At 35.5% G+C, this 26,721-nt stretch overlaps 1 protein-coding gene across 2 annotated transcripts in view; it reads left to right on the forward strand.

The window, feature by feature from the left end:
• Positions 1 to 26,721, forward strand: part of SLC12A2 (solute carrier family 12 member 2) — a 112,968-nt gene that overhangs the window by 19,895 nt on the left and 66,352 nt on the right. For both annotated transcript variants that reach the window (XM_047728990.1, XM_047728989.1), the window contains exons 2-4: positions 9,982 to 10,101; positions 11,405 to 11,480; positions 11,784 to 11,879. In XM_047728990.1, the coding sequence (XP_047584946.1) occupies positions 9,982 to 10,101; positions 11,405 to 11,480; positions 11,784 to 11,879 (292 nt within the window). The remainder of the gene's footprint in view (positions 1 to 9,981; positions 10,102 to 11,404; positions 11,481 to 11,783; positions 11,880 to 26,721) is intronic.

Consider the following 26,721-nt stretch of genomic DNA (forward strand, 5'->3'; position numbering starts at 1 on the left):
CCAGATCTGGCGCCCCTGCTCAGCAGGGAACCAGCTCCTCCCTCTCCAGCCCCCTCTGCTTGTGAATGCCTGCCATCTCCCTCTCTCTCTCTCAAGTAAACAAATAAAAATCTAATAAATTAAATAAGTCAGTTAGATTATGAAGGTCTCATATATTAAGAATTCTTAGTTTATCCCAAAGGTAATGAGTAAACAGACCTAGATTATATACAACTTACTTTTTTTTTTTTTAAGATTTTTTATTTATTTATTTGACAGAGAGAGAGATCACAAGCAGGCAGAGAGGGAGGAGGAAGCAGGTTCTCCGCTGAGCAGAGAGCCCGATGTGGGGCTCGATCCCAGGACCCTGAGATCATGACCTGAGCCGAAGGCAGCGGCTTAACCCGCTGAGCCACCCAGGCGCCCCACAACTTACATTTTATAAGAAACTTCTACTTATTGAAAGCAGGAAAAACTGTTTTAGTGTATCTGGCTCAGTCAGTAGGAAAATTCTGGTGTATATGATTGTAGACTTGAATTGATTGGGTCAGATTCAGTGCCAGGGTTCCCCTCACCCCCACCCAATATGAAAGAAAAAAAATCAGACTATTTCTTAACCCACAAACCATTTCTCATCCAGAATTGAACTCTTTGAAAGTAATTGGGAAGAAACCATTATCTCTGTTATATTTTCCAAATGTCATGTGCTTAGAGGAAATAGTAAGGGGATTGCTCAGAAACATAGGGAAATAGAGGGAACTAAGTGTACTAAGGTAGCTTAGGACATTGCTAAGGAAGCTTTTCTATCTTGTTTTTCTTTCAGTGCAAGCATTAATACAGGATAGAATTGAAAACTTTTGGAAGGAATTACTGTTTTAGTCTTATTTATGTGAGATCTCCCTTAATGTTGGAGTTGTGACATTTTTGATGGTTGTAATTAGCAGAATTTTTTAACATTTAAATGGTGTCATCTGCCAGCAAAACTGGGAATTGCACAATAAAATAAGGGTAAATGTCTTTGCATATTTTAAATTTCTGTATTCTTTACTGTAGCTACTACACTGTACCTAGCACCTTGTTCTGAATAAGTAATTGTTAAATGCATTAAAACTTTATAGCTGTGTATCAACACCCCACCCTTGCCTCCACATTCTTTTCCTATTCATGTTGTTTTTTTCCTGTCACTTTGGATTATTTGGTAAGGTTGATTTACTGCATAAGAAGGTCAGTTGTGATTGAGATCCAAATTTTATTTCATAGGTTAAAATGCTAGAAAGCAAGGTAACATTTGGCAGGGTAAATGAATTTTTGACTCCTATTTTGTGGCAGCAAGAAAATGATTAGTTAATACATATAGACTTGTCTTACTGAAAAACTAAAACTATGTCATAATCTAGTTTTTTATTTGCAGCTTTATCTTCAGTGAATAATCAGCCTTGGGTTTTTTTTGTTTGTTTGTTTTTTGTAAAAGAATACCTTATGTGATCCTCACATTAACTGTGTAAATTAGTAGTGTCACAACCACTTTCCAGTTGCAAAGGTGATGCCAAAAGCAAATTTTGTTCCTGTAAATAAACAGACCTTCACACAGAAACATAGACTCACAATGGGTCCATACAACATGATCAAGATTTAATGCAGTATATATTTCAGGGAGGCAGTAGGCAGACAAAAGGAAGAGGATCTCTAGTTGCAAGAGCAGTTAAGTGATGCTCACTGGCATGGGCTTTAGTCTTCCGGTGCTGGGATAGGTTAGAGCTTCTCAACAGGTGCCACGGGAACATCATTGCCTGGAGAAATTGTGGATTCCTAGGGAAACTGCTGTCCTGGCTCTGCTAGGGTCAACTGAGTGTGTAATCTTGTTCTTGTTGACCACTTTGGTCATGCATTGAAAAAGCAGGACACCTAAGATTAAGTTTTCTAATTTTTTTGAACTGCATAACTATAGGTGAGTCATAATGTCACATTTCTAAGGTGGCACTCGCATTTAAATTTAGATTTCTAGATTACAAGTCTAGTTGCATCAGCTGGCTTTATAGCATCAAGCTAGAAATGTCAACTGCTTCTTGAGGCTGCATTACCAGAAACTGATCATTATTTAGAGAGCCCCAAGACTGCAAGGGGATGGTTGGTACTGGTGGGCAGGGACTATTATCTCCATTTTATAGTTTGGGAGAGTTATTGTCACAGAGAGGCAGTGACTTGAGATAAGGTATTATTGAAAAGGACCCTAACTTTTTTTGAATGAGTTAAGCATTTAATTTACTAGCGACTACTTTGATATAGTGGAAAATGCCCCACATTTAAGGTAGACGACTTGCCTTTCATCTCTAGCCTTTAGTATAAAAATAACAAGTCTGGGAGGGCTGGAAGTTACCTATTAGGGTGATTGATAAAACTGATGAATGAATATTTGTTATATGAATGAGTAGAAGGATGTGATTATGATTTATGCCCAGAAGTGGCTTTTTGTAAATGTAGAGTCTTCAAATAACAGAAGAATGTTAAGTGGTACTTTGGACTTTTTAATATATTAAATACAGTTAAGGGATTGGAACACTTCTCTTTTGTAGCGTGTCCATATTTGAGCATCCTTAAGTCTTCCTGGAAATAGTATTTTGGCAGCCTTAGGCCTAAAGAGACATTTGTTGCAGCTTTGCTTAGTTCTTTAAAATATGAATAAAACAGGCGCCTGGGTGGCTCAGTGGGTTAAGCCTCTGCCTTTACTTTAGCTCAGGTCATGATCTCAGGGTCCTGGGATCGAGTCCCACATCAGGCTCTCCGCTTGGTGGAGAGCCTGCTTTCCCCTCTCTCTGCCTGCTTCTCTGCCTACTTGTGATCTCTCTCTCTCTGTCAGATAAATAAATAAAATATTTAAAATAAAATAGGAATAAAACAAAATAAAATAGCAAACATTATCTTTTGCCCATTGTGACCTGAAATTGTTGAGCAAAGACACTTTTACCAGGTGTTTACCAGTTTAACTATAAAAATTAAATTCCTATTGAAATGAATAGATAGGTAAAAAAAAAAAACACTGCTAGAAATGTGTTTTATTAGTACTTAACTGTATTCAGAGGTTGCACTACAGTCTTGATGTTTCTCTGCCCATCAATAAACACTTTTTCAACTTACTATGCAAAAAAACATGTTCAGAACTCACTCTACAGTCCTCTTCTGTGACTATTAACATCCTTGTCTGTATAGTTGTAAAGATCTCCTTGCTACATTTTGTTCCAGAAATGAAAATTCTTTGGATTTAGTGACTGGGATGTCCAAAGAAAGAGAAATCACTGACATTTTAATGTAATGTGAACTAAAGCATTTAACATCAAGAAGCGCATTGATGTGCGTATTTGGGGACTGAGAAGGCTGTACACAGATGACAACTTTGCACTCCAGGTTACAGAGCTAGTTTAAAGCAGTATTAAAGTTTTCAGTGGCAGTTTTTTAAAAATTTGGTTAAGTATATTTTTCCTAAAGCTTGATCTTTGTCCAGTGTTCGGAAAAATCTGGTTTCATCATATGTTGTCTCTAAAAATCTGAAGAGAATTCTTCTGCTGGGGAAGAAACAATAGCTTGATTTCATGAGATTTTTCTTTTTCTTTCTTTTTTACTGAAAAATGAGGAAACTCAGTCAATGTATTACAGGTAGTGTCTTCTCTTTGGTCAGAATTGAAATATGAGGGGCGCCTGGGTTGCTCAGTGGATTAAAGCCTCTGCCTTCAGCTCAGGTCATGATCTCAGGGTCCTGTGATCGAGCCCCGCATCGGGCTCTCTGCTCTGCGGGGAGCCTGCTTCCCTCTCTCTCTGCCTGCCGCTCTGCCTACTTGTGATCTCTCTCTGTCAAATAAATAAATAAAATCTTTAACAACAACAACAAAAAAGAATTGAAATATGACATTTGATATGTAAAAGATAATTTAAATGGGAGAATTAAAAGACAAGTTTAGTTGTTGGATATGGAAGCTGAACAAACTTCATAACAGTTTTTAAGACCTCCATTGAGGAATCTAACATACGTTTATGTTATAAAGGATTTTAATTATTAAGCCGTTATTGTTTTTCTTGTCACATTCTTTTTTTGATAGTTAAGTGTTCACCACAACTGATCCAAGAAAGAGAAATCATTTCCTTCTTTTCATTTAGAGGAAAGTTGCTGTGTATAACACACTGACAATTTCATTTTCTCATTTGGTAAGAATTAGAATAGGAAAAAAAAAATCCAAGTGGCAACATTAGAATTCACACTCAGGACTCACACTCAAGAGGGTGGTTCTGATCTACAAATGAACAGGCGCCATCACTTATTACTTAACATATAGATAGTATTTAAGGCTATAGGTTACAGATGGTAAGATTGATTGTAGAAAGAAAATACAGGATGAGCAAAGGAGATGGCTCTGGGACCAAGCGTTCCTGTTTAACTGCTAGGTAGAAGAGGCTCAGAGAAAGTGTGACATTTCAAGATGTTTCAAGAAAGAGAGAGTAGTGAACAGTATCATATGCCATTTCATAAGTCCAGCAGGACAGAGACTGAAAGATGTACATTAAATTTGGCAGCAGAGAAGTCTTGGGATGTCTTAAAACTATTTTGGTGTTGTGGTGGGGTGAAACCAGGTTTGCAGTTATTAACGTCCTATAATAGTTGAGCAAATTTGGTTGGGCATTTGTTGATGGTAATGGTGTTTTTGTGTGGGGGAGTCATTGTGCAGTAAAAAGTTAACCATGGTTAAAGGACAAAGAATGATGGAGTTGAGGTGGAAATTTGAATGTACAGAGGAGAGAGGAGATTACCCATACTGCAAAAACATTTTTTCTTGGGGCGCCTGGGTGGCTCAGTGGGTTAAGCCGCTGCCTTCGGCTCAGGTCATGATCCCAGGTCCTGGGTTCAAGCCCCACATCGGGCTTTCTGCTCAGCAGGGAGTCTGCTTCCTCTTCTCTCTCTGCCTGCCTCTCTGCCTACTTGTGATTTCTCTCTGTCAAATAAATAAATAAAATCTTTAAAAAAAAAACAAAACATTTTTTCTTTACTCTCTGCAAAGAAATAATGGTTGTGGAGACCAGAGTTCCTTTTCATTCCTGTATTTTCTTCCTTTCTTTTTGTAAAGAATTTTTTAAAATGTATTTAAGACACAGAGATAAGAGAGAGAATGTGGGAGAGAGCATGAGCAGGCTCTCCGCTGAGCAGGGAGCTTGATGTGGGACTCCATCCCAGGACCCTGAGATCATGATCTGAGCAGAAGGCAGGTGATTAACCAAATGAGCCTCCCAGGCACCTCCTTATTCTTGTATTTTATATATCCTCAGAAAAATGTTCAACTCTTCATGCTTTCTCTCTGTAAGTTTTTCTTTTCATTCTGTTTCATAGCTTCACCCACTTGCTCTTTGTCCCTGGCCACTCTTCTAAGTTCCAGTCATGAATTTTTTAATAGCCTGATAGAAGTCTTCAATTGTCTCATGACTCCTCAAATTCAGCATGTCTAACTAAAATAAGGCTGCCATAATTTATTAGTATATCTCTTTATTTCATTTAGAAATGCCTCCAGTTACTGTGGGCCTAACTCTCTGGGTCTTCCATTGTTTTCTCAGTCTCTTCCTCACTTCCCCATTCTGTTCATAGCCCATCCTTAGTCCCTGCTTGGTAGACTCAGAATCACTGTGCTATTTTTGGAAAAATTTTTCCTCCCAAATAAATCAAAATTAATTTGATTCATTTGGTCCATCTCATTTAATATGGCATTACCAATAAAACTCACTCATGTTGGGGTGCCTGGGTGGCTCAGTGGGTTGGGCCGCTGCCTTCAGCTCAGGTCATGATCCCAGGTCCTGGGTTCAGGCCCCACATCGGGCTTTCTGCTCGGCAGGGAGCCTGCTTCCTCCTCTCTCTCTGCCTGCCTCTCTGCTTACTTGTGATTTCTCTCTGTCAAATAAATAAATAAAATCTTTAAAAAAACAAACAAACAAAAAAACTCACTCATGTTGTTATTTTTGACCTTTTATTCATTATGTGAAAAACAGGTAAAAACACAAACTGATCCTTTTTTGAAACTTGTTAGGTAGATTGAAGATGTTATTTATGCAGCTTTGTGTGAGCATAATTTTAGTTCATAATTGTAAATGTGAAATTTTCCGGATTATAAGATGTAAAAAAATTTTTTTGTATGTAGACAAAATACCACACCGTTTCCCTATTTATCCTGAGTTAATGTATTTAAAGGAACACAGTATGTGTATTATGCTTTGGTTTCCTGTTCTTGCAGGAAGTGAATACAACTTAACCCAATTTTGTTATATATAAATCTGTTGATTGAAATGCAGGTAATAAGTACTTGATTACAATTTTTGAATTGTACTTTAGAGGTTAATAACAAATAGTTTTTTAAATAGAGCTATTGGAATATGGAGAGGAAGATAAACTTTCATTTTATGTGGACTCGTGTTTATTTTAAAATACTGTTTTCATATGTGCTGGAAAATCTTCATTTTTTGAATACAGTTGTTTGTAGTATAGTGGAAACTTAGATAATTATCTCTAGATCTTCAGCTTTGTGGTGAAATTCTGATAAGCACCCACAGCAAAAATTTTATAATTCCTGCGTGCTTTTGCATTGTTAAAAAAGACACACATTAGAGCGCCTAGGGGGCTCAGTGGGTTAAAGCCTCTGCTTTTGGCTCAGGTCAGGGTCCTGGGGTCGAACCCGGTGTCAGGCTCTCTGCTCAGCAGGGAGCCTGCTCCCATCCCCCCACCCCCACCTCTCTGCCTATTTGTGATCTCTGTCAAATAAATAAATAAAATCTTAAAAAAAAAAAAAAGACCCACATTGATACTTAGCCTTAGAAAAGATAGCCTATGATGTATACACATCTTTAGTAGAGATGGGAAGGAAGAGATCTTTTCATGCGTATTATAGACATTATATTTTCTTATAATATTTAGAAGACTATATGATATTTTAAACTTTTGAAAAAGATTGATTTATTTGAGAGTGAGAGCAAAGCATGAGCAGGAGAGAGGCTGAGAGAGAGAGAGAGAGAAGCACACTCCCCACTGAGCAGTGAGCCTGATGCAGGGCCCCATCTCAGGACCTTGGGATCATGACCTGAGCCCAAGGCAGAGGCTTAACCAACTTGAGACACCCAGGCGCCCCAAGATTATGTAATATTTTAAAGTCTCCATTTACAAATTAAATGCAGAATGCTGCGTATCCTACAGTGAAAACCAAGGAACTTCTCCATACTTTAAAGTTAATTGAATGAACAGGCAAAAATTTTTATTCTGGCTTTATTTTAATAATTGAACTATTGAGTCATCAATGCCTATGAGGAGTCTTTTTTTTTTTTCCCTTTCCATTTGGGATCATCATTGATGTTCTACCATATAGGGCACCTGCAACAGTGGAAGTAAAGCCAAAGTGGAATGATCTGTGATTGAACCATAGAGTTCTCTGGTCACATATTTTCCCCTACATAAACATATTTCTGACAATACGGTTACTGATTTCCATGTTTATATCAGATGCCAAGTGAGGAAGAGGGATAACAGAATACACAGATAAACTGACCCTGAAATGAGGAGTCACACTCTGCAGTCTGATACAAAAGAAGAAAAAAGATGACCAGGAGTAGTCATTTCAAAAATGAGACCCAGCAATTCTACAGCTAAGGGTATTTTCATAATAAACGAAAATATGTCCACACAGAAACTTGTGCACCAATGTTCATAGGAGGCTATTTCATTGTGACCAGAATGTAGAATAGATTCACATGTTCATCAGTTGGTGCATGGTTAAACAAATATGTATTCTTACAATGGGTTGTTATTTGGCAATAAAAAGGAGCGAAGGATTGAAACACATTGTAGCATGGATGCATCTTGAAAATGTTGGGCGAGGTGCAAGAAGCCATGTACAAAGGCCACACCTTATATGAGTCCATTCTATGTATATGACATGTCAGAGTAGCAAATCCATGGAGACAGAAAGTTGATAAATGATTGCCAGGAGCAGGAGAAAAGGGGAAATGGGAATGACTAGTGATGGACTTAGAGTTTCTTTTTGAGATGATGAAAATGTTCTAAAATTGGTTGTGATAATTATATAGCTTGATGAATATACTGAAAATCATCGACTTTGCACGTTATTTGGGTGAGTTGTGTGATTATATGAATCAAATCTCAATAAATCTGTTAAAGCATAGCAGGGTGGGATCATTGGGGTAAAGTATAACAGATAATTTTTGTTATTGGGAGTGGTTCTATATACCATAAGCTTGGGATATTCTTATAGTACAGTAATCATTGATACAGTAGAAAATAGGAAACTGTGTTATCAAGGAAATTACTATAATTTGTGTTCCTTATGATCTGTTTTTAAAGACCTGTCAATTCTCAGGAGTGGTTAACATTAACATTCATCTTTAAGTTCTTAACGATCCTAGGATGACTTGTTTTCCAAGTGTTTCACATAGTTGAAGTTACTGCTGCGTCTTTCAATGCAAACATGAGGATTAGCTGAAAATTTGACTTTTTTCTTGTCATTAAAAAGCCTAGATGAATTAGTTTTCAAAAAATACACTAAAAGAAATTATTGCATCTAACTTGCTGCATTTCTTCTTTGCCGTAAAAATCTATGAATTAGCAGTCGTTTACCTGTATTAATATGGAATCTAAGCTGATACAGGTTGCTACATACGAAATTAGTACTTTAAATGTAATTAAATGTGTTTACTTAGCTTACAAATACTGGTCAAAGGAAAAGGGGAAGTTTGGATTCTGATACAGATTTTTCTCTCCAGGAACACAGAACTTGATATACCTCCTTTCTAATAAAAAAAAAAAAAATTATATTGGGGCACCTGGGTGGCTCAGTTGTTAAAGATCTGCCTTTGGCTCGAGTCGTGATCCCAGGGTCCTGGGATCAAGCCCCATATCGGGCTACTTGCTTGGCAGGAAGCCTGCTTCTCCCTCTCCCACTCCCCCTACTTCTGTTCCCTCTCTTACTGTGCCCCTCTCTATCAAATAAATAAAATCTTTTTAAAAAATTCATATTGGGAATTCACTAGAGGGTATGCACCACTGGAAATGGTTTTTAAAAAGTATGGTAGGAAATCTCCATGGTAATTTTCAGGCTTAAATAATAATTGATTTAGTTGGCTTTTCTATTTAAAGAATGATGTTAGAAACACAGCTGTATTTTGTTCCCTGCTCTTGACATATGGGTAAGGAAGAACTATGGTGATAGTATCAGAGACATAATTCTAGATATAAAACATTTTCTCTGCCCCAGTACCTCCCTTCACCTCTCGTGACCTGTTTAACACAGTGTTACTGGTTCTTGAGTGTATTGAGTATGAGAGAACCAGGGGGAGTGAGAGGGGAAGGAGAAAGGAGAGAGCGAAAAACTAAAAATACAATGAGACATGAAGCGTTAACACCAGTTTATGTCTGAATCTAAGAAAAATTATGAGGAGAAAAATGAAGAGTACTGAGTGACTGACTGAATGCAGATACAAAATGAGTAAAGGCAGGAGTTAGGAATGAATCTTGGGATCCATGGGAATCCTGCTGTAATGGACTACAGAGGGAGAACTGTTAATTGGTGATAGAGTTTTAAATTGTTAATGTTGAAATTACATTTGTGGGAAGGATGCCAACCAGATACTATAAAGTTGTGGCTGAAGAGACAGATTTGAACTGACTTCTAGTTAAGCCTGTACTTACTTATTTGTTCTCTAGATACCACCACAGTGTAATTAAAATTTGAAATTATTAAACGGGTTTGCTGTCATGATAAGATTTACATTTTTTCAATACCAGTAATTAAGGTTTTCTTTCACTTAATTATTTGTTTATTTTTTAAGTGAAGTATACAGACATCCTTGATTCTTGGAAGTCTGGTATTCTCGTAAATATGATTAAATGTATTTAGTGATATTTGTCTTCATCAGGTGATTTTAAACTTCAGATAATTAGGCATAATTCACATTTCCTTTTCTAACCAGGAACCTTTTGAGGATGGCTTTGCCAATGGGGAAGAAAGTACTCCAACCAGAGATGCTGTGGTCACATACACTGCGGAAAGTAAAGGAGTTGTGAAGTTTGGCTGGATCAAGGGTGTATTAGTATGTACCTATAGATTGAATTTTAGGGCATTTCTGTTTAGTATAAAATCCTTCTGATGTTCTCATTTCTTAGGAGAGCTCTTCCTTCTCTTTTTATGTGAATGTTATGGAAAACCAGATTAATAATATGTACCTCCTTTTCTTGTGGCTATTAAATTCAGTAAAGGAAACAATATATGTATTAACAGAATCATATTATACTTGATTTCCTCCAAATTTTATTTTATTACCTCTCGTAAATCTCACATATTGTCATTTTTCAGAAATTAAATAAACTATTAAATTGATGGGAGAATCAGAATTAAGAAATCTGAGCAGGCAGTAAAGCTAAATATTCCTCGTTATTTTTTTAAGAGAAATGTATGAAAATTAACATGGAAAGAATGAAACAGAAATCGTTTTCTTAAGTGTTGAGGTTACTTCATTAGATAGGTTCAGGTGATTAAGTTCCAGATGTACTTCTGTTTTTCTGTGTTGGAATAGGCACTAAGGAACTGACTGGAGGAGAGTAGTAGACTAACTGACCTCCCATTGGGACGTTGGGAGCACTTAATTTGAGTCATGTTGACATTTAGGGGAGAAGCAAAGGGAAAATCCCAGTTCCAGTAGTAATTTCATTGCTTAATCAATAGAATAAATGTGAAGAAGCTTCAGGTAATATTGTTTGCCTGTTCTTAGATTTTAGTATTTTAGATGACTGTGTTCTGTATATAAGCATAATACGCAAAAGTAAAAATAAATTGGAAACTCTCTCAAATAGTTCAGAGTTTTAAAAGATGTGTGAGGAGTGCCTGGCTGGCACAGTCAAAGGAGTACACAACTCTTGATCTCGGGGTCTGAGCCCCACCCTGGGGGTAGAGGTTTCTTAAATAAGTAAACTAAAAAAAAAGGTGTGTGAACAATTAGCATTTTGTTTTGATATACTTTATAATACTTAAATCTTCTGAAGAAATGAAAGAAGGATGTTATTAAAAAATAAGCAAAAATTAAACTTAGTTTAATGGATAAATAGGAATAGGAACTATTTCTTTAGGGTTGAAGTGGTAAAATATTTCTTACACCTTGTTTAGTAACTTTTGTTATTTCAGATCTTTGTGATGTTATATTACACTTAAATTATCTCACATTTTAGCTCTCTCAAGTTCTTTTAAAAAAGTATTACAAAGAGAAGGATAAGAAATTTTAAATGATTTTCTATAGTTTTAAATGGATGTTGTCCTCCTTTTGGCTAGTTTTGCATTTACTGATGTATTATTTTTGATCATTTGCCTTCATCTGGAACTTATCCTCTTTTCTTACCTAGGTACGTTGTATGTTAAACATTTGGGGTGTTATGCTCTTCATTAGATTGTCATGGATTGTGGGTCAAGCTGGAATAGGTAAGCAAAGTTACATACTACTTGATTCATTTGAGAATGAAAAAGCAAAGTAACCATGTGCTCGTCTAGGCTGTGAACCTCATAAAATTCAAACAATTGGCATTATTCTAAGCTATTTTCCTGGTTGTGTCAGAGTGTTGTCTTAATGTTACTTTTTAAAAATTTTTGAGTAGATTTTTCTAAAATGGGATAGAAATAAGGTAATTGTTAAATATAATGTAAACATTGTATACTAATCAGTTCTAGATAAGGCAGGTTGAAATAAATATAAATATTCTCAGTCTCTTTTCTTTTGCCCTAAAGGTCTGTCAGTTGTTGTAATTGTAATGGCCACTGTTGTGACAACTATCACGGGATTGTCTACTTCAGCAATAGCTACTAATGGATTTGTACGTGGAGGTAAATTCAGTCTTTTCTCATCATTGTCACCAGATTACTGTTACTCAGTAAACCGAAGTTTACATTTTTAAATTATGTTTAAATTTATCTTAGAAACAGCATAGGTCGATATAGGTGAGAAGCTTGCTACTAAGCACTTTTCAAACTAGCATATTAGAATGTAAAATTTAATTTTGGCCCATACACGAACATATATGTTTGAAATTACTTAGGATGTTCATTGTATTTGGTAGCAAGAATGGAGATTCTGACCCAGTTTCTTCCCTGTTGGGCTGTCTCTTACCTCCTTCCTGGTTTTAGCTCTTATATCAGGAGCTTGCATCCTGTATTTGGTTGGTTATACAGGTCTAACCTCATTCCTTTCCCTTTAGGGAAACTTAGAGTTCTTTTCCCATGATCTGACAGCTTGTGTAAGTTAAACCTGGGACTTTGAATCCATACTATCAACTCTAGCTCTCTTCTTTGGGTTTCTGAGGCCTCTTTCATTGGAATCCACAAGATCTGCTTTGTGAGATTTTACCTTCCCAGGGAAAGCACCCAGGAGACTAGAAGAATGGCCTTGGGACGCCTGTGAACAAGAAGAAAAAAATTGCATTTTCCAAATCAAAACTCATCATTTAGATGGAATGAGGATATTCTTGGAGAAAGGAAAGAAAATGGACTTTACCAGCTCCTATACAGTTGTCATAGCAATCAACCAAGAAGAGAATCTGCTTGTATCATCTGCCTCACCTGTTTTACAGATCCATATATGATATTAGACATACACAATTTCTGCCTTGTCTGCACCAGGTATTGAGAGAGGGAACCAGATTGAGCCTTTCATTTGTCTTCATTGTCTTCATATTTTCATATTTCTTATATACTGCTAGATCCAGATCACTATGGCCCTGGGGGAAGCTGGTAGCAATATGACTGTGCTGAGCATGCATGACTCTTGGCTCAACTTCTATGTGTACACGAGTCTAGATGAGCTATATTGGGGTGTAAGATGTGGATATGTCCAAAGAGTTACTCAGACAACACTGAGAGATTCTTTTTGGCTTCTTATGTACTATACCCCATGCTTCATTTATTTCTGCTACTGCTGGGGAATGGTAAAGAAGAAGTGGATACGGTGGACTAGCAAATTATCAAAGTATTTCTCCTTATCCTCAAGCTTTCCAATCAAGGTCCTAAGCCTCAGTGGGATTAGTGGGGCATGAAGCCACTGGCAGCATAAACCCTACAGATTATTCTCCATGAGAACTCAAACTTAGGGGAAGCATAGATTTTCCTGCATTGTAACTAAAAAGCCACTTCATCTTTCAAAATTACCAGTTTCTGTATGTATTCATAAATACATCTAGCTCAGAGAATTTGAGCACATACTTTGAAACTTTGTTAGAAGGAGTTCATTTTTCACTTGTCAATTGGTGACTTTGGAAACCTGGCTGATTCTTTACTGAATACAAGCAAGTTGTATCATCATCTGCAGTGAAAGCCTTTTGGAGATTTTTTTCAATGACTATAAGCCCCTTCTGTCATCCCTTTATCTGCTTCATGGAACTTGGATAGTCCTAATGAGATTTGTTTTGGTTTCATGACAAAACGGTATATTCACCATATGATAAAGTTGATAGAGGTCTAAATCTGGCAAGAATATATTACCCTGTAGTCATGATTTAAATTGAAAGTATTGGTGTGACTTTATCATTTTATCCCAAAAGTATGTGTTGCTTGGTTCTATATGCAAAAATTGCATATAACAAATGACCAGCCTGGTAGCAGTGAGCCCCCCTAGTGCCCACGTGATGTATTTTCATTCAGAGGAATACCAGAGGACCTTGGAGAAATAATTGGTTCCAAATCTGGGCAGGAAACTTACTTTAAGAGCCTAGACATTTTTTCACATTGAAAATAAAGGATGTGTAACAGAGGCTACTAGTTTCAGGTCAGAAGGACCCAGGACCCAATTTGAAGGAGCTAATGCTGACTTAAGTTTGGATAGTTTGAACAGCAATACTACTACTAATAATAACTAGTTTAAATGAAGACCTAATGTATGATAAAATTCTTAAGTTCACAGACAGCACAAAATTTTGTTTTTTACCTTTGAAGAATGCTATGAATGAAAATTGATAAATATGAAGAAACTCATGTTGAATCAAGTTTTTCTGAGTGAAAATTTCCTTACCTAAAATCAGTGTAATCAAGAAACTGATGAGTTGTTTTTTTTTAAAGATTTTATTTATTTATTAGAGAGAGAGAGAGAGAGGGAATACAAGCAGGAGGAGTGGGAAAGGGAGAAGCAGGCTTCCAGCTGAGCACAGAGCCTGATGTGGGGCTCCATCCCGGGACTCTGGGATCATGACTTGAGCCGAAGGCAGACGCTTAACTAGGGAGCCACCCTGGTGCCTGATGGGTTTTTTTTAATTTGATAATTGTTCTACGTGGCAAGAAAAGGAAAGAGAATCAAAATCTTTCAACTTTGTAAGCTCTTTACTCAGTAAAAGCATGTGAAATATTATTTCTCAAGGAACTGAATTGGAATTATATCATGCCTGTAGCTCCAAGAAGCATTTCAGAGAATATACAGAAGAGAGCAACATATTAAGTGACACTATAGCATGATGATAGTAAATTCCAGACTAGGAATCTCTCTGGAACAAGGAATTTTTTTTTTTTTTTTAAGTTCTCTACATACTATGTGACACGCAAACCCACAACCCTGAGATCCAGAGTTGCCCGCTTCACCAACCAAGCTAGCCAGGCACCCCAGGTATCCTTATTTGACAAAATTTTCCAAGGAGAAAGAAAGAGTGGAAGTTATGGTTTAAAACAAACTGTAAGAGATGCACTTTATAGGTGTGGGTTTTTTGCCCTTTGTAACAAAAAACTGCTTTGTCTTTTAGTGGGGTGGGCCCAAGAGTGCCAGGTTTGGATCTCCTCTAGTCCAATTACTGAGGACTTGATTTTTTACTTCTTCTAAAATGGCTACACAGGGAAGAGAGGATAGAGCTAGAAATATCCACAGGTCAGGGTGCCAAAGGCTTAGACTGGAGAAATGGAAGTATACCATGGAAATAGTGACGTCTGGTGATCCATCTGAATTACCCATGAACTGGAGGTTGATTATTAAGGGAATTAATAAGGAAATATTTTACCTAAAGGTTTTGGTTGCTCTGTATAGTAATTTCAATTCAGAGAGCTGCTTTTGAACTTGCCTCATTATCTTGTTAATATAACGAACTATTTTGAGGTAACATTGAACAGTTTATCTTAATTCTTAACTCAATCATAAAATTTATTTATATTTTGTTAATATTGAATAATATTTATTCTCAATTTATAGGGTATGTTTCTATCTCTTTGGAAGTATGTGAAATACATACTCTTCCTAGCGCTATGTGCTTTTTGCCTTTGGAGAAATTTAATTTTACTGCCAAGTTACCTTAACATTGGCTTTATCAGTACATTTTAGAGATTAAAAAGATAACACTAGAGAAGTGCAGCTGTTTTTTATTATATGAAGTAACTGCCAATTTGTAAACAAATATAATTATGTCCAACTATGAAATCTAGGATAAAAATTATATGGTAACATTCTAGGTTTCTTTAAAAAAAAAAAGAGTCAAAATTTAGTTTCAGTCTTGATTAGTTTTTAGTAAAGGTTTTTAGGTGCTAAAAGCTACTAGCAGGTTAGAGAATCATGCCCTCTGTACTTTGCCTGCACAGAATAAGAATAGCAGTGCCAAGTAACTTTAGCAGGTACCTCTCACCTTCATCTTTGTCATAATCCCTGGCCTGACAGACACATAGGTTCTATAGATGACTATGGCCTGCTGGGAGCCCAGAGCTCTTTACTATTGTGCTCATCTTATCAGGTGTTTCTGAGGCCTGGGTTTTACAGAATTTACTTGGGCCACGTGCAGCAGGTCTCCAAGAGGGTGCTGGCCAGCAGTCACGTTCACTTAAGATCTGTATTTTCTAGATGCCTCAGACAGGAGTTCTTCCATCCTCAAACAATCTGTGAACATGGTCTCATTTAAGAAATAGGAAATGCTAGTTTTTGAATGGTGTTGTATTGTATGTGTTGAACATTAAGTTGAAAGTTCAGTATACTTTCAAACAAAAATCCAGGTTACATCAAATTCAAACAGGTAGTTCTGAAAATGTAAAATTAACAGAAACCTGTCTATTCCATGACTAAGGTGAAATTTCATATTACTTGTATATCAGTCATTCAGCAGATAATTATTGAGCTCTCTGTGACAGGCAGCAGGTTTGTAACAATGAAAGGGAAGATCCTGTTTTCTTGGAGCTGTGTTCAGATAATAGTGCAATTACTTTTTGAAACCTAACTGCTAGACCTGATACATGAAACATATCTGCTATGCATGACAGTGTAGTCTTGACATACATTGTCTATCAGATTTAATGCAACATTGTTAGTCATATGTATACTTTGTATGGATGAAGAGAGAAGAAATGAAACAATTATATTCATTTTTTCAACAAATTTACATCTTATCCAGATTTTACTGGCCAATCTTTTTTAAGTGTCTGCATTATGTCAGAATTGTCTTTGTATATTCTGTCTTTTTCCTTTCTCTGAAATAATTGAAGACCTCTTCCTTCTCTATGTAGATGAAAGTAACATGGGAAGTAATACTAACATTTTTTTAATGGATTGTGACAGAAAGTGCTTTCTATATTGATTGTCAAGTTTTTTGTTTAGTCTGTTACAAACTATTCATTCCTGTCATCACCAAGCAAGGACTTGTAACTTAGAATTAAGTTCTTTTCTTTTACTGAGAATTTCTTTCAAATTATAGCTTTCCAGATCAGTGAAATGTTTGAAGAAGCTGTAATGAGCAGTTCTCTAGCAGTTGTATTGTGAGATTTTATTAGACTTAAGCACAACATTGTTTTCAGTTTAGTAAAACACTACTTATAAACCACAAATAGTTTGAATGTGAATCTGGCAAACAGTTATAAATAATTTTTGACTTGGGTTTTCTCTTTGACTCATTTGGTGGCATTTCAATTTTGCGAGTCTTTGATGATTAAAAATACTTCAACTTCGTTCTGATATTTTCTGCTGCAGAATTAGGGAAGTATGTCCTGACTCTTCAAATTTAACTTATTCGTGTTATCAGTCCTAATGATAATATAGCCCCAGGTCCTAGTCTGAAGGTTTAATGTTGGTTAACACATTTTCTCTACTTGCCTTAATAATGGCAACAGAACAGAGGAAATTTGTGCAGTGTTAAGATGCAAACAGATCATTGTATATGGGTAGACCAGGGTATTAAAATATATTTCCTAGAACAATAATCAACATGGATATTGGATCCATTTGGATCTCTCAGAACTCTGTTGTATTCTCAAAATGGTTTCTTGGAATTTTACACAAGGTGGCTTTGGATAAATTGTTTAGTAAGTTTACAGAAGTAGGACAGAAGTAGGTTGTTTAGTGCTATAAGAATTCTGGTATATTTTCTAATCCTACTAGATGAACTCTGAGCAAAAATTGTTAGTTTACTTTATCATTGATAACTTTATTATGTTTTTGTTATCTTCACCTTTTGAGGGTTTTTTTCCTCAATAACCTTTATTTTACACAATTTCCACAGATACTGCAAAATACACAGATGTTTCATATTATGTACACTGATCATTTCTCCGTGGGAGATAAAGGATGTCTGTCGCAAACTTCTCATTTTCCCCTGTTTCTTGGGTAACAACTTTTTGAAGCTTTTTATTAGTTAGAAATTTTGAATTTTTTTTTTTTTTTAGTGTAGTTGACCCACAGTGTTACCATTAGTTTCAGATCTACAACTTAATGATTTAACAAGTTGATACATTAGGCTGTGTTCACAAGTGTAGCTACCATCCATCCCATTACATCGCTATTACAATATCATTGACTATATTCCTTAGGCTGTGCCTTCTTTTATTTCATTTGTTTATTCTTTCCATACCTGGAAGCCTGTATCTCCTTCTCCCCTTTACCCACTTTGCCCACCTTCCTACTCTCCTCCCTTTTGGCAATCATCAGCTTGTTCCCTGTATTTATAGGTCTGATTCTGCTTTTTGTTTGTCTATTCACTTGTTTGTCTTTTTTAATTCCACTTATGGAATCATAAAGTTTTATCTTTCTCATTGTGACATTTCACTCAGCATAATCTTGCCTAGGTCCATCCATGTTGTCTCAAATGACACAGTCTCATTCTTTTTTATGGCTGTGTAATATTCCTACACACGCACACGCACGCACGCGCACACACACACACTCTGTCTCTCTCTCTCACACACACACACACACACACACCCCTTCCTTACCCATTTGTCTACTGATGGACACCTGTGTTCCTTCCATATCAATTCAGTGTAATCCCTATCAAAATTCCAAGGGCATTTTTTACAGAAATAGGAAAAATTATCATGAACCATAAAGACCCTGAATAGTCAAACAGTTTTGAGAAAGAACAAAGCATCACACTTCCCAATTCCAAACTATGTTTTAAACCTATAGTAATCAAAATGGTATGGTAATGGCATTAAAAGATATATAGACCTGTAGAATAGAATCAAGAGCCCAGAAATAAACTTACATGTGTACACTCATCTAATGTTTGACGAGGGAGCTATGAATACTCAATGTGAAAAGGATAGTCTCTTAAATGGTGTTGGGAAAACTGGATATTCACATGCAAAATAAATTGGACCTCTTATATCACTCATAAAATTAACTCAAAATAAATTTTGACCTAGAACCAGGAAATTAAGACCTAGAACCAGGAAATTCCTAGAACAAAGCATGGGGGAGAGCCCCGTGACATTGGTATTGCTAGTGAATTTTTTGGATATGACACGAAAAGCACAAGAACAAAAACTAAAATCAACAAATGGGACTTTATCAACTTACAATCTTCTGCACTGCACAAGAAACAATCAACAAAATGAAAAGACAACCTACAGAATGAAAGAAAACAGTTGCAAATCATATTATCTGTTAAGGGGCTATATCAAAATAGAGAAGGAACTTCTATAACTCAATAGCAACAAACCAAATAATCTGATTTAAAAGACAAAGGACCTGAATGGACATGTCTCCAAAGAAGACAACAAGTTCATGAAAGGGTGCTCAACATTACTAATTATCATGGAAATGCAAATCAAAACCACAATGAGTTAATACCTCGTACCTATTAGAATAGTTATTGTCAAAAAGACAAGAGATGGGGGCACTGGGTGCCTCAGTCCTTAAGCGTCTGCCTTTGACACAGGTCATGATCCCGGGGTCCTGGGATGGAGCCCCGCATGGGGCTCCCTGCTCAGCAGGGAGTCTGCTTCTCCCTCTCCCACTCCCTCTACTTGTGCTCCCTCTCTCACTGTGTCTTTCTCTGTCAAATAAATAAATAAAATCTTTAAGAAAAAAAAAGATGATAAGTTGTGGTGAGGATGTGGAGAAAAGAGAATCCTTATGCACTGTTTGGAATGAAAATTGGTTCAGCCACTGTAGGAAACAGTATGGAGGTTTCTCATAAAAAACAGAACTACCATATGATCGTACAGTCCTACTTCCTTGGTATTTATTAAGAGGAAATGAAATTTCTATTTGTTGTAGATGTTGGCAACCCCTTGAGCAGCATTACTCAAAATGGCTAAGACATGGAAACAACCTAAGCATTCATTGAAAGGTGAATAAAATCATACACACACACACACACACACACACACGCAAAATAGAATATTATCTAGCCATAAAAATAAAAGGAGATATTGCCGTTTGCAACAACATAGATGAAACTTGAGGGCATTATACTAGGTGAAATAAGTTAGAGAAAGGCAAATACTCAAATACTGTATAATCTCCCTTCTATGTAGAATCTCAAAAAGCCAAACTCCTAGAAACAGAGTGTAAAAAAGTGATTACAAGGGGTTGATGGGTAAGGGAAATGATGAGATGTTGGTCAGACTTCCAGTTATAAGAAGTTGTGGGGATCTAACATATAGGATGCGGACTATAATTAGTATTTTATACTTGAAACTCTCTGAGAGTAGATCTTAAATGTTCTTACCATAAAACAATAACAAAAATGGAAATTCTCTTTGGTGAAGGATATATTAACTTTATTTTGGTAAACATTTTGCAACATGTACGTGTGTCAAAACCTCACAGGATATATCTTATACAATCATATGTCAGTTATATCTCAGTAAAGCTGGAAAAAAATTAATTGACCCTGCATTTATAAGTCTATTTCTGGACTTTCTGGTGGTACATTATCTGAAGATCTGTCCTTAACCTAATAACATACTACCTTGGTACTGTGGCTTTATAGTATTTCTTGAAGTTGGATAGTTGGCTCCTTCAACTTTGTTCTTCTTTAAAATTGTCTTGGCTGTTCTAGTTCTCTTGCCTTTCCATATAAATTTTAGAATTACTTTGTCAGTTTCTGCAAACTGTCTTGCTGGAATTTAGTTTGAACTTCTGTTGAATATAGAGGTCAATTTGGGGAGAATTAACATCTTCTCTCAGGGCTTCCATTTCATAAATATCATTTATCTCTCTTTAGTTCTTCAGTTGTCAGTATACAGATCTTGCAGATATTTTTTAGATTTATACTTAAAGTATTAATTGGGTTTTGGTGCTATTGTAAAGTTACTATTTAAAATTCTAATTTCTTACTGTTTGTTGCTGTTAAATGGAAAAAAGGATTTCTGTATATTTACCTTATAATATTTTCATAATAGGGCTGTCCACAGAGAAACAGAACTAGTATGATGTGTATGTATATATAAGGAAAAATTTATTTGAAGAAGTTCATTTACATGATAATGGAGTGGAGGATGGGAAGTCCAAAATCTGCAGGGCAGGTCAGCAGTCTGGAGATCCAGAGGATAGGTGATGCTGCAGTTCAAATCCAAAGGTTGTCTACTGCAGAACTACCTCCTTCTTACCTCTTCCTAGGGAGAGGTTTGTTTTTGTTCTGTTCAGGCCTTCAGCTGATTGGATGAGGCCCACCCACATTACAGTGGACAGTCTGCTTTACTCTTAGTCCATCAGTTCATTGTAAATGTCATCTAAAAACCCCCTTATGGAAACCATGTATCTGAGCACTAGGACCAAGCAAGTGGACACATAAAATTATCCCCTCACAGTGTCACATTGCTAAATTAACTTTTATTTTTTTTTTATTTTATTTATTTTTAAAGATTTTTAAAATTTATTTTCGAGAGAGGACGAACAGAAGGGAGAGGCAGAGGGAGAAGCAGACTCCCCGCTGAGCAGGGAGCCCGAGGAGGGGCTCAATCCCAGGACCCCAGGATCATGACCTGAGCTAAAGGCAGATGCTTAACCCAGGTGCCAGCCAGGTGCCCCAAATTAACTTATTTTAACTGGAGTCCATTACCCTTCAAATTTTATCTTATTTTATATGTGTTTTTCTACCTCATAGTTGTATTAGTTTGTATTTTAAATTGAATTACTTTCAAGTTACTCTTCGGGGGAAGTTCATTTTGGTAGAAAAATGTGTCAAGATTTGATTCTATTCAGACTTCCTTAACCCATCTACAGCACCGAGGATGTGCTGGATCACATGTTGACTGTGATTTTTCAACAGCATGTTGGACAGTTAAGATTTCTTATGCAGTTTTTATCAAGGGTGAGCAAGAATTACAGGAAAAGAAGGTGAAATAGTTCAAAGGAAGTTAACTTGGACAGGTTTGTTGGTGTTTCTAAAGATTAAAAAATGTTTCACATTAATATACAGTATTTAGTCCATGCTAGCAGATAAAAGGAGCAAGTACTAAATTGAACCACGTGTAGTTTTTTTTTTTCCTTAGAGTTTTATTGAGATATCAGAATGTCGCACTGGACAAGTTTAAAGTGTTACAGCATAATGGCTGGACTTACGCATATTGTGAATAAGTTGCCATAGTAAGTTTAGTTAATATCCATCATCTCATATAGATACAAGGGAAAACAAAGAAAAACATGTTATTTACCTTGTGATGAGAACCTCTAAGAGCCCTGTGTGGTTTAAGAAATGTCTCTTTTGTGGCATAATTGTTAGTCAAACATCCAGAGTGCATGTTCAAAAGAGAGTAAGTACTCCTCCTTCCTTCCTGCCTAGTTGCGTGGGGGTTTTTGTCTTTGTGTATTTTATTTTGAAGGTGCCATTTGAGTTCAGTTCATTTGTTCTGAATGTTCATAATAGCTGTGTATGGTAATCCCATTTTCTACAAAGATTGATTGATAAATGTACTCCTAATCAAAAGTAAAACTGACCATGCACATTCACATTGGTTAACTCTGGGTTCTTAGTAGAAGAAACTAAGGAAATCATTGATTAATACTTTATAACAAAAATTGGCAAGACAGAGCTCTTGGAAAGAGTTTTCAAATCCAGTGACTCCTGTTTGAAAAAAGAAACAGGATAAAGTTGATTTTTTTTTAATAAAATGTTGTCTACTTTGCAAAAACCTTTGTTACCCTTATATACCACTCATGGAATTCTGTATGTTAGTAACAGCCAAGGATAAAGATTTTTAGTATTTTGCACAAATTTAAAATAGAGTTATAATAGGGCTTTATTCTTCCAAGGAGTTTTAAATCAATTCTTAGAACAATATGAAATAGATGAGGCAGTCATTTTAGTGTTGATTTTACTTGTAGGACTAATCAACACATCACTTTGGTCTTTCCATGGCTTTATCCATCACTGTTGCTTAAAGTCACTACTTAACTTTATCTCTGTATCCTTATGTAAAATGAGGAAGTTGACCTGATGACCAGTGAATTGCCTTACAGTATTAGGATTCTGTGAGGTTACACCTAAGAACCACAGAAGTGAATGGAGAGGGTTGGTGCTAGGTGATGATGAAGAATCTGGGTTACAACTCTGTTCATTTGGCAGATGTTTGATGCTAATCCTGAACTTGGGTTGGGTTGTTTTTACCAAAAAAATGTAGATGAATTTATGGACTTAATTGCTTTTTCTTTTTTTTAAAGATTGATTTATTTGAGAGAAGGAGAGAATATACATGCAGAGGGTAGGGGCAGAAGGAGAGAGAGAATCTTGAGCAGACACTCTGCTGAACATGGAGCCCACCACAGGGCTCCATCACCCTGGAATCATGACCTCAGCCAAAATCAAGTGTTGTATGCCTAACCTCCCAAGGCACCTAGGTGCCCTGATTTAATGGCCTTTTAAGAAAAGCTTCAAAAACAAAACAAAACTTTGATTTAACCCATGGTCTAGCTTAGAAGTAACTTCTGTCTCCTTTCGTTAAAAGCAGTGAGTTGATGACCTTGCTTAAGATGTATTTAATCTTCTCTTGAAGTCTAGCACATGAAATTTTTTTTGCTATATCATTTTGTACCATTTTTAAATTTTGAAATGGTAGTTGTTGACAATAGATTTATAGTTAATTAGGTCAATATTATTAGAGTAAAATTCACATGTGAAATGCACACATTTTAAGTTTACAGTTCTTTGAGTTTCGATAAGTATATAAATCTAGCTCAAACAAAATACATACTATTTTCATCATACTGGAAGTTTCCTTTATAATCATTCTCTCATCTCTAGCCCAGGATGGAATTGTGTTCTATAGAAGGTACTCTTTTTGTGTCTCACCACAATATAGAGTTTTGGGGATTCATCCGTGATATTCTATATGTTAGTAGTTTGTTGTAGTGTAGCATTACTATACATTATTTTATGACTGTATACCTATAGTAACAATAAATTATTTAGTACCTATTGCAGGACACTGGGATTATTTTTAGGGTGAGGCTATTATGAATAAACTGACAGGAACAGTCTTATTCAAGTCTTTGTGGTTGTATCATATAACATACATTGGGAGATTACCTATGAGTGTATTTGTTGATTTGTGAGGTACTTGTATGTCTCATTTATAAGAAATTGCCAAATGTTTTCCATAGTGGTTGTGCCATTTTATACTACCGTCAGCAATATATGAGACTTCCAGTTTTTCTACATTGTTACCAACACTTGTTATGTATTTTTAATTATACCTACTCTTGTGGATGATTAATTATAGTAAGCATCTTTACATGTGCTTATGACCACTTGTACATCTTCTGTTGTAATATATTCAAATCTTTTGCTGATTTTTAAGTTGTATTATCTTTTATTTATTTGTAGGAATTTTTAAAAAAAATATATTCTGAATACAGTTGATTTGTTTAATGTATGTATTTTTTTCCCCAGTTTTCAACTTTGCCTCATCACTTTAATAATTCTCTTAATCTATTTTTACCAAATGCAGAAGTTTACCATTTTGAAGAAATCCAGATTCTTGAGTTTTCTTTTATGGCTAGGGCTTTTTTTTGTAGTGTTCTGAAATCTTTTGCATATCTCAAGGGTTATGAAGAAATTTTCTCTTTTTGTCTAGAATCTTTATATTTTTAACTTAGATTTTTGACTGTCATAGTTTCAAATTTTTGTGTATTAGTGAGACAGAGAGTGTGCTTCTCCTCCCTCCCTACCTCCCTGCATAGGTATCTACTTGGTCTAGCACCATTTATTAAAATGGCTATCTTCTCTCTTTTGAATTAACTTTGGTACCATTGTTGAAAAATCAATTGTTTGTGTATTGTCTGGATTGTATGCTTGTTCCATTGATAAGTTTGTTTCTCCCATTTACGGGAGAATTATGGAAGTAATTTTGCCAGTTACTGTTGATTGCTTACCTTTATAATTTCTGTCTTTCAACTTTGTTCTTTTTCAAGATTGTTTTGGCTCTTCAAGATCCTTTGTATTTCTACCTAAATTTTTGGACTAGGTGTACTAATTTCTGTTAAAAAAAAACAAACAAAAAGCCCATAAAATCTTAATGGGGTTTGGTATTCCAGTCTTAAAAATATTTTTGGGGAGAATGGTTATATTAATAATAATGAATCTTGCAGTTTTATGAAAATTTGTCTCCATTTATTTAGATCTTTTGTTTCTTATAGTAGTGTTTTATATTTTCTAGTATAGATGTTTTGCCTATATTTTATTAAATTTATCCTTAAGTTTTTCATGTTCTTTGGTTATAAATGTTATTTGTAAATTTTATTTTCCATGTTTTGTTTCTTATATAGAGAAGTAAAATAGCCTTTAGTATTTTGACACCATTACTCTGTGATCTTGATAAACATAAATAGACAGGTCAACTGTGAATAGACATGGCTTATATTTTTTCTTGCCAATTTTTAGATTTTTTTTTTCTCCTTTCTCTCTCTCATTTGTTGAATTAGTTAGGATTTCCAGTACAGTGGTAAATAAAAGTGATGAGACTAGACATCTTTGCCTCGTGCTCATTCTTACATAGAGTAAGTTCAACATATCACAAGTAAGAAGATGGGTTGACTGTGGGTTTTTTGAAAATGTCATTTGTCAGATTGAGAAAGTTATCGTTCTAAATTGCTGAGAGTATTTATCATGAGTGGATATTAAATTTTGTTGTGCTTTTCCTATGTCTTCTGACATGGTTATATGGTTTTCCTCCCTTAATCTGTTCTTTCACAAATTAATACGGTTTTTTGAATCTTAACCTAGCATTTGTAGGCCCCACTTCCTAAGAGATATTACATTTTCTGCAACATTTTATTTGCTAACATTTTGTTAAGAATTTCTGAGTCTAAGATCATGAGGAATATTCATCTGAAATCTTCTTTCTTTCTAATAACCTTTGTCAGATTTTGGTATTAGGATGATGCCCATCTTAAAAGGGATATTGGCTGGCATCTCCTCCTCCTTTGTTTTCTGAAAGAATTTGTGTCAAATTAATCTTTTCACCTCCTCTTCAGTGAAGTTATCTAGACCTGTAGTTTTTATAAATTGTGTATGTGTGTGTGTGTGTGTGTGTGTGCGCGCGTGTGTGTGGAGGTTTTTATTACTAATTTAATTTCTTAGTTAGCTATAAGATTTAATCATTTTCCTCTTCTTACCACAGTTTGGACATCCATTTCATCTGAGTTGCGTATTCATTGTAATAAATTGATTATATTACCTTTTAACTTCTTAATGACTATGGGATTTATAACTGTATGTCCCTTTTTTCATTAGTGATTTGGTTTATTTATGTTTTCTTTTTTGTTTTTGTCTTGTTCATTGTCTACCAGTTCTATTAATGTTTTAAAAAACAACTTTTGTCTTTGCTGATTTTCCTTTATTGGTTTCTGTTCTTTATTACTTTGTTTCTCTTTTAGGTTTTACTCTTTTTTTTTTTTTTTTTTTTTTTTTTTTAGTTTCTTGTTAGATCATTGATTTTATGTCATTTCAATACAAACATTTGAAAAAGCTCCTCTATAATTTCTGCGTTAGGTATATCCCACTAATTTTGATATGTTCTATTTTCATCATCATTCACTAAAAGTACTTTTTAACTTCCCTGTGGTTTATTCTTTAACTAGTGGTTTACTTTAAAGTGTGTTGCGTAATTTACAGATATTAGGGATCTTCCATACATTTAATTTAATTCTTTTGTGGTCAGTAACATTCACTGTATCACTTCAGATCTTTGAAATTTGCTGACACTTATTTTATAGCCAATAATACATTTTTAATCTTAGGCTCTTGGTTAACCTAGTTGGGGTTTTGTTACTGATGTGAAATTTAGGAAGAGCTATAGGGACATACAACCCCAAATCAATATGTGATGAAAATGGAACCCAGTTGTATGTAGTATCATTACTTAGTACTCTGGTATCTGACTCATTTATGTCCTCTACACGCATGAGTTGGGTGTAGTTTATGGCCATATTACGAAACCCCGTGAAGAATATTTTTTCAACATTAAATTCTGTGTGTGTTTGACAAATAGATTTTTTTAA

This window comes from Lutra lutra, chromosome 5 (assembly GCF_902655055.1).
Source record: "Lutra lutra chromosome 5, mLutLut1.2, whole genome shotgun sequence".
NCBI classification, from domain to species: Eukaryota; Metazoa; Chordata; class Mammalia; order Carnivora; family Mustelidae; genus Lutra; species Lutra lutra.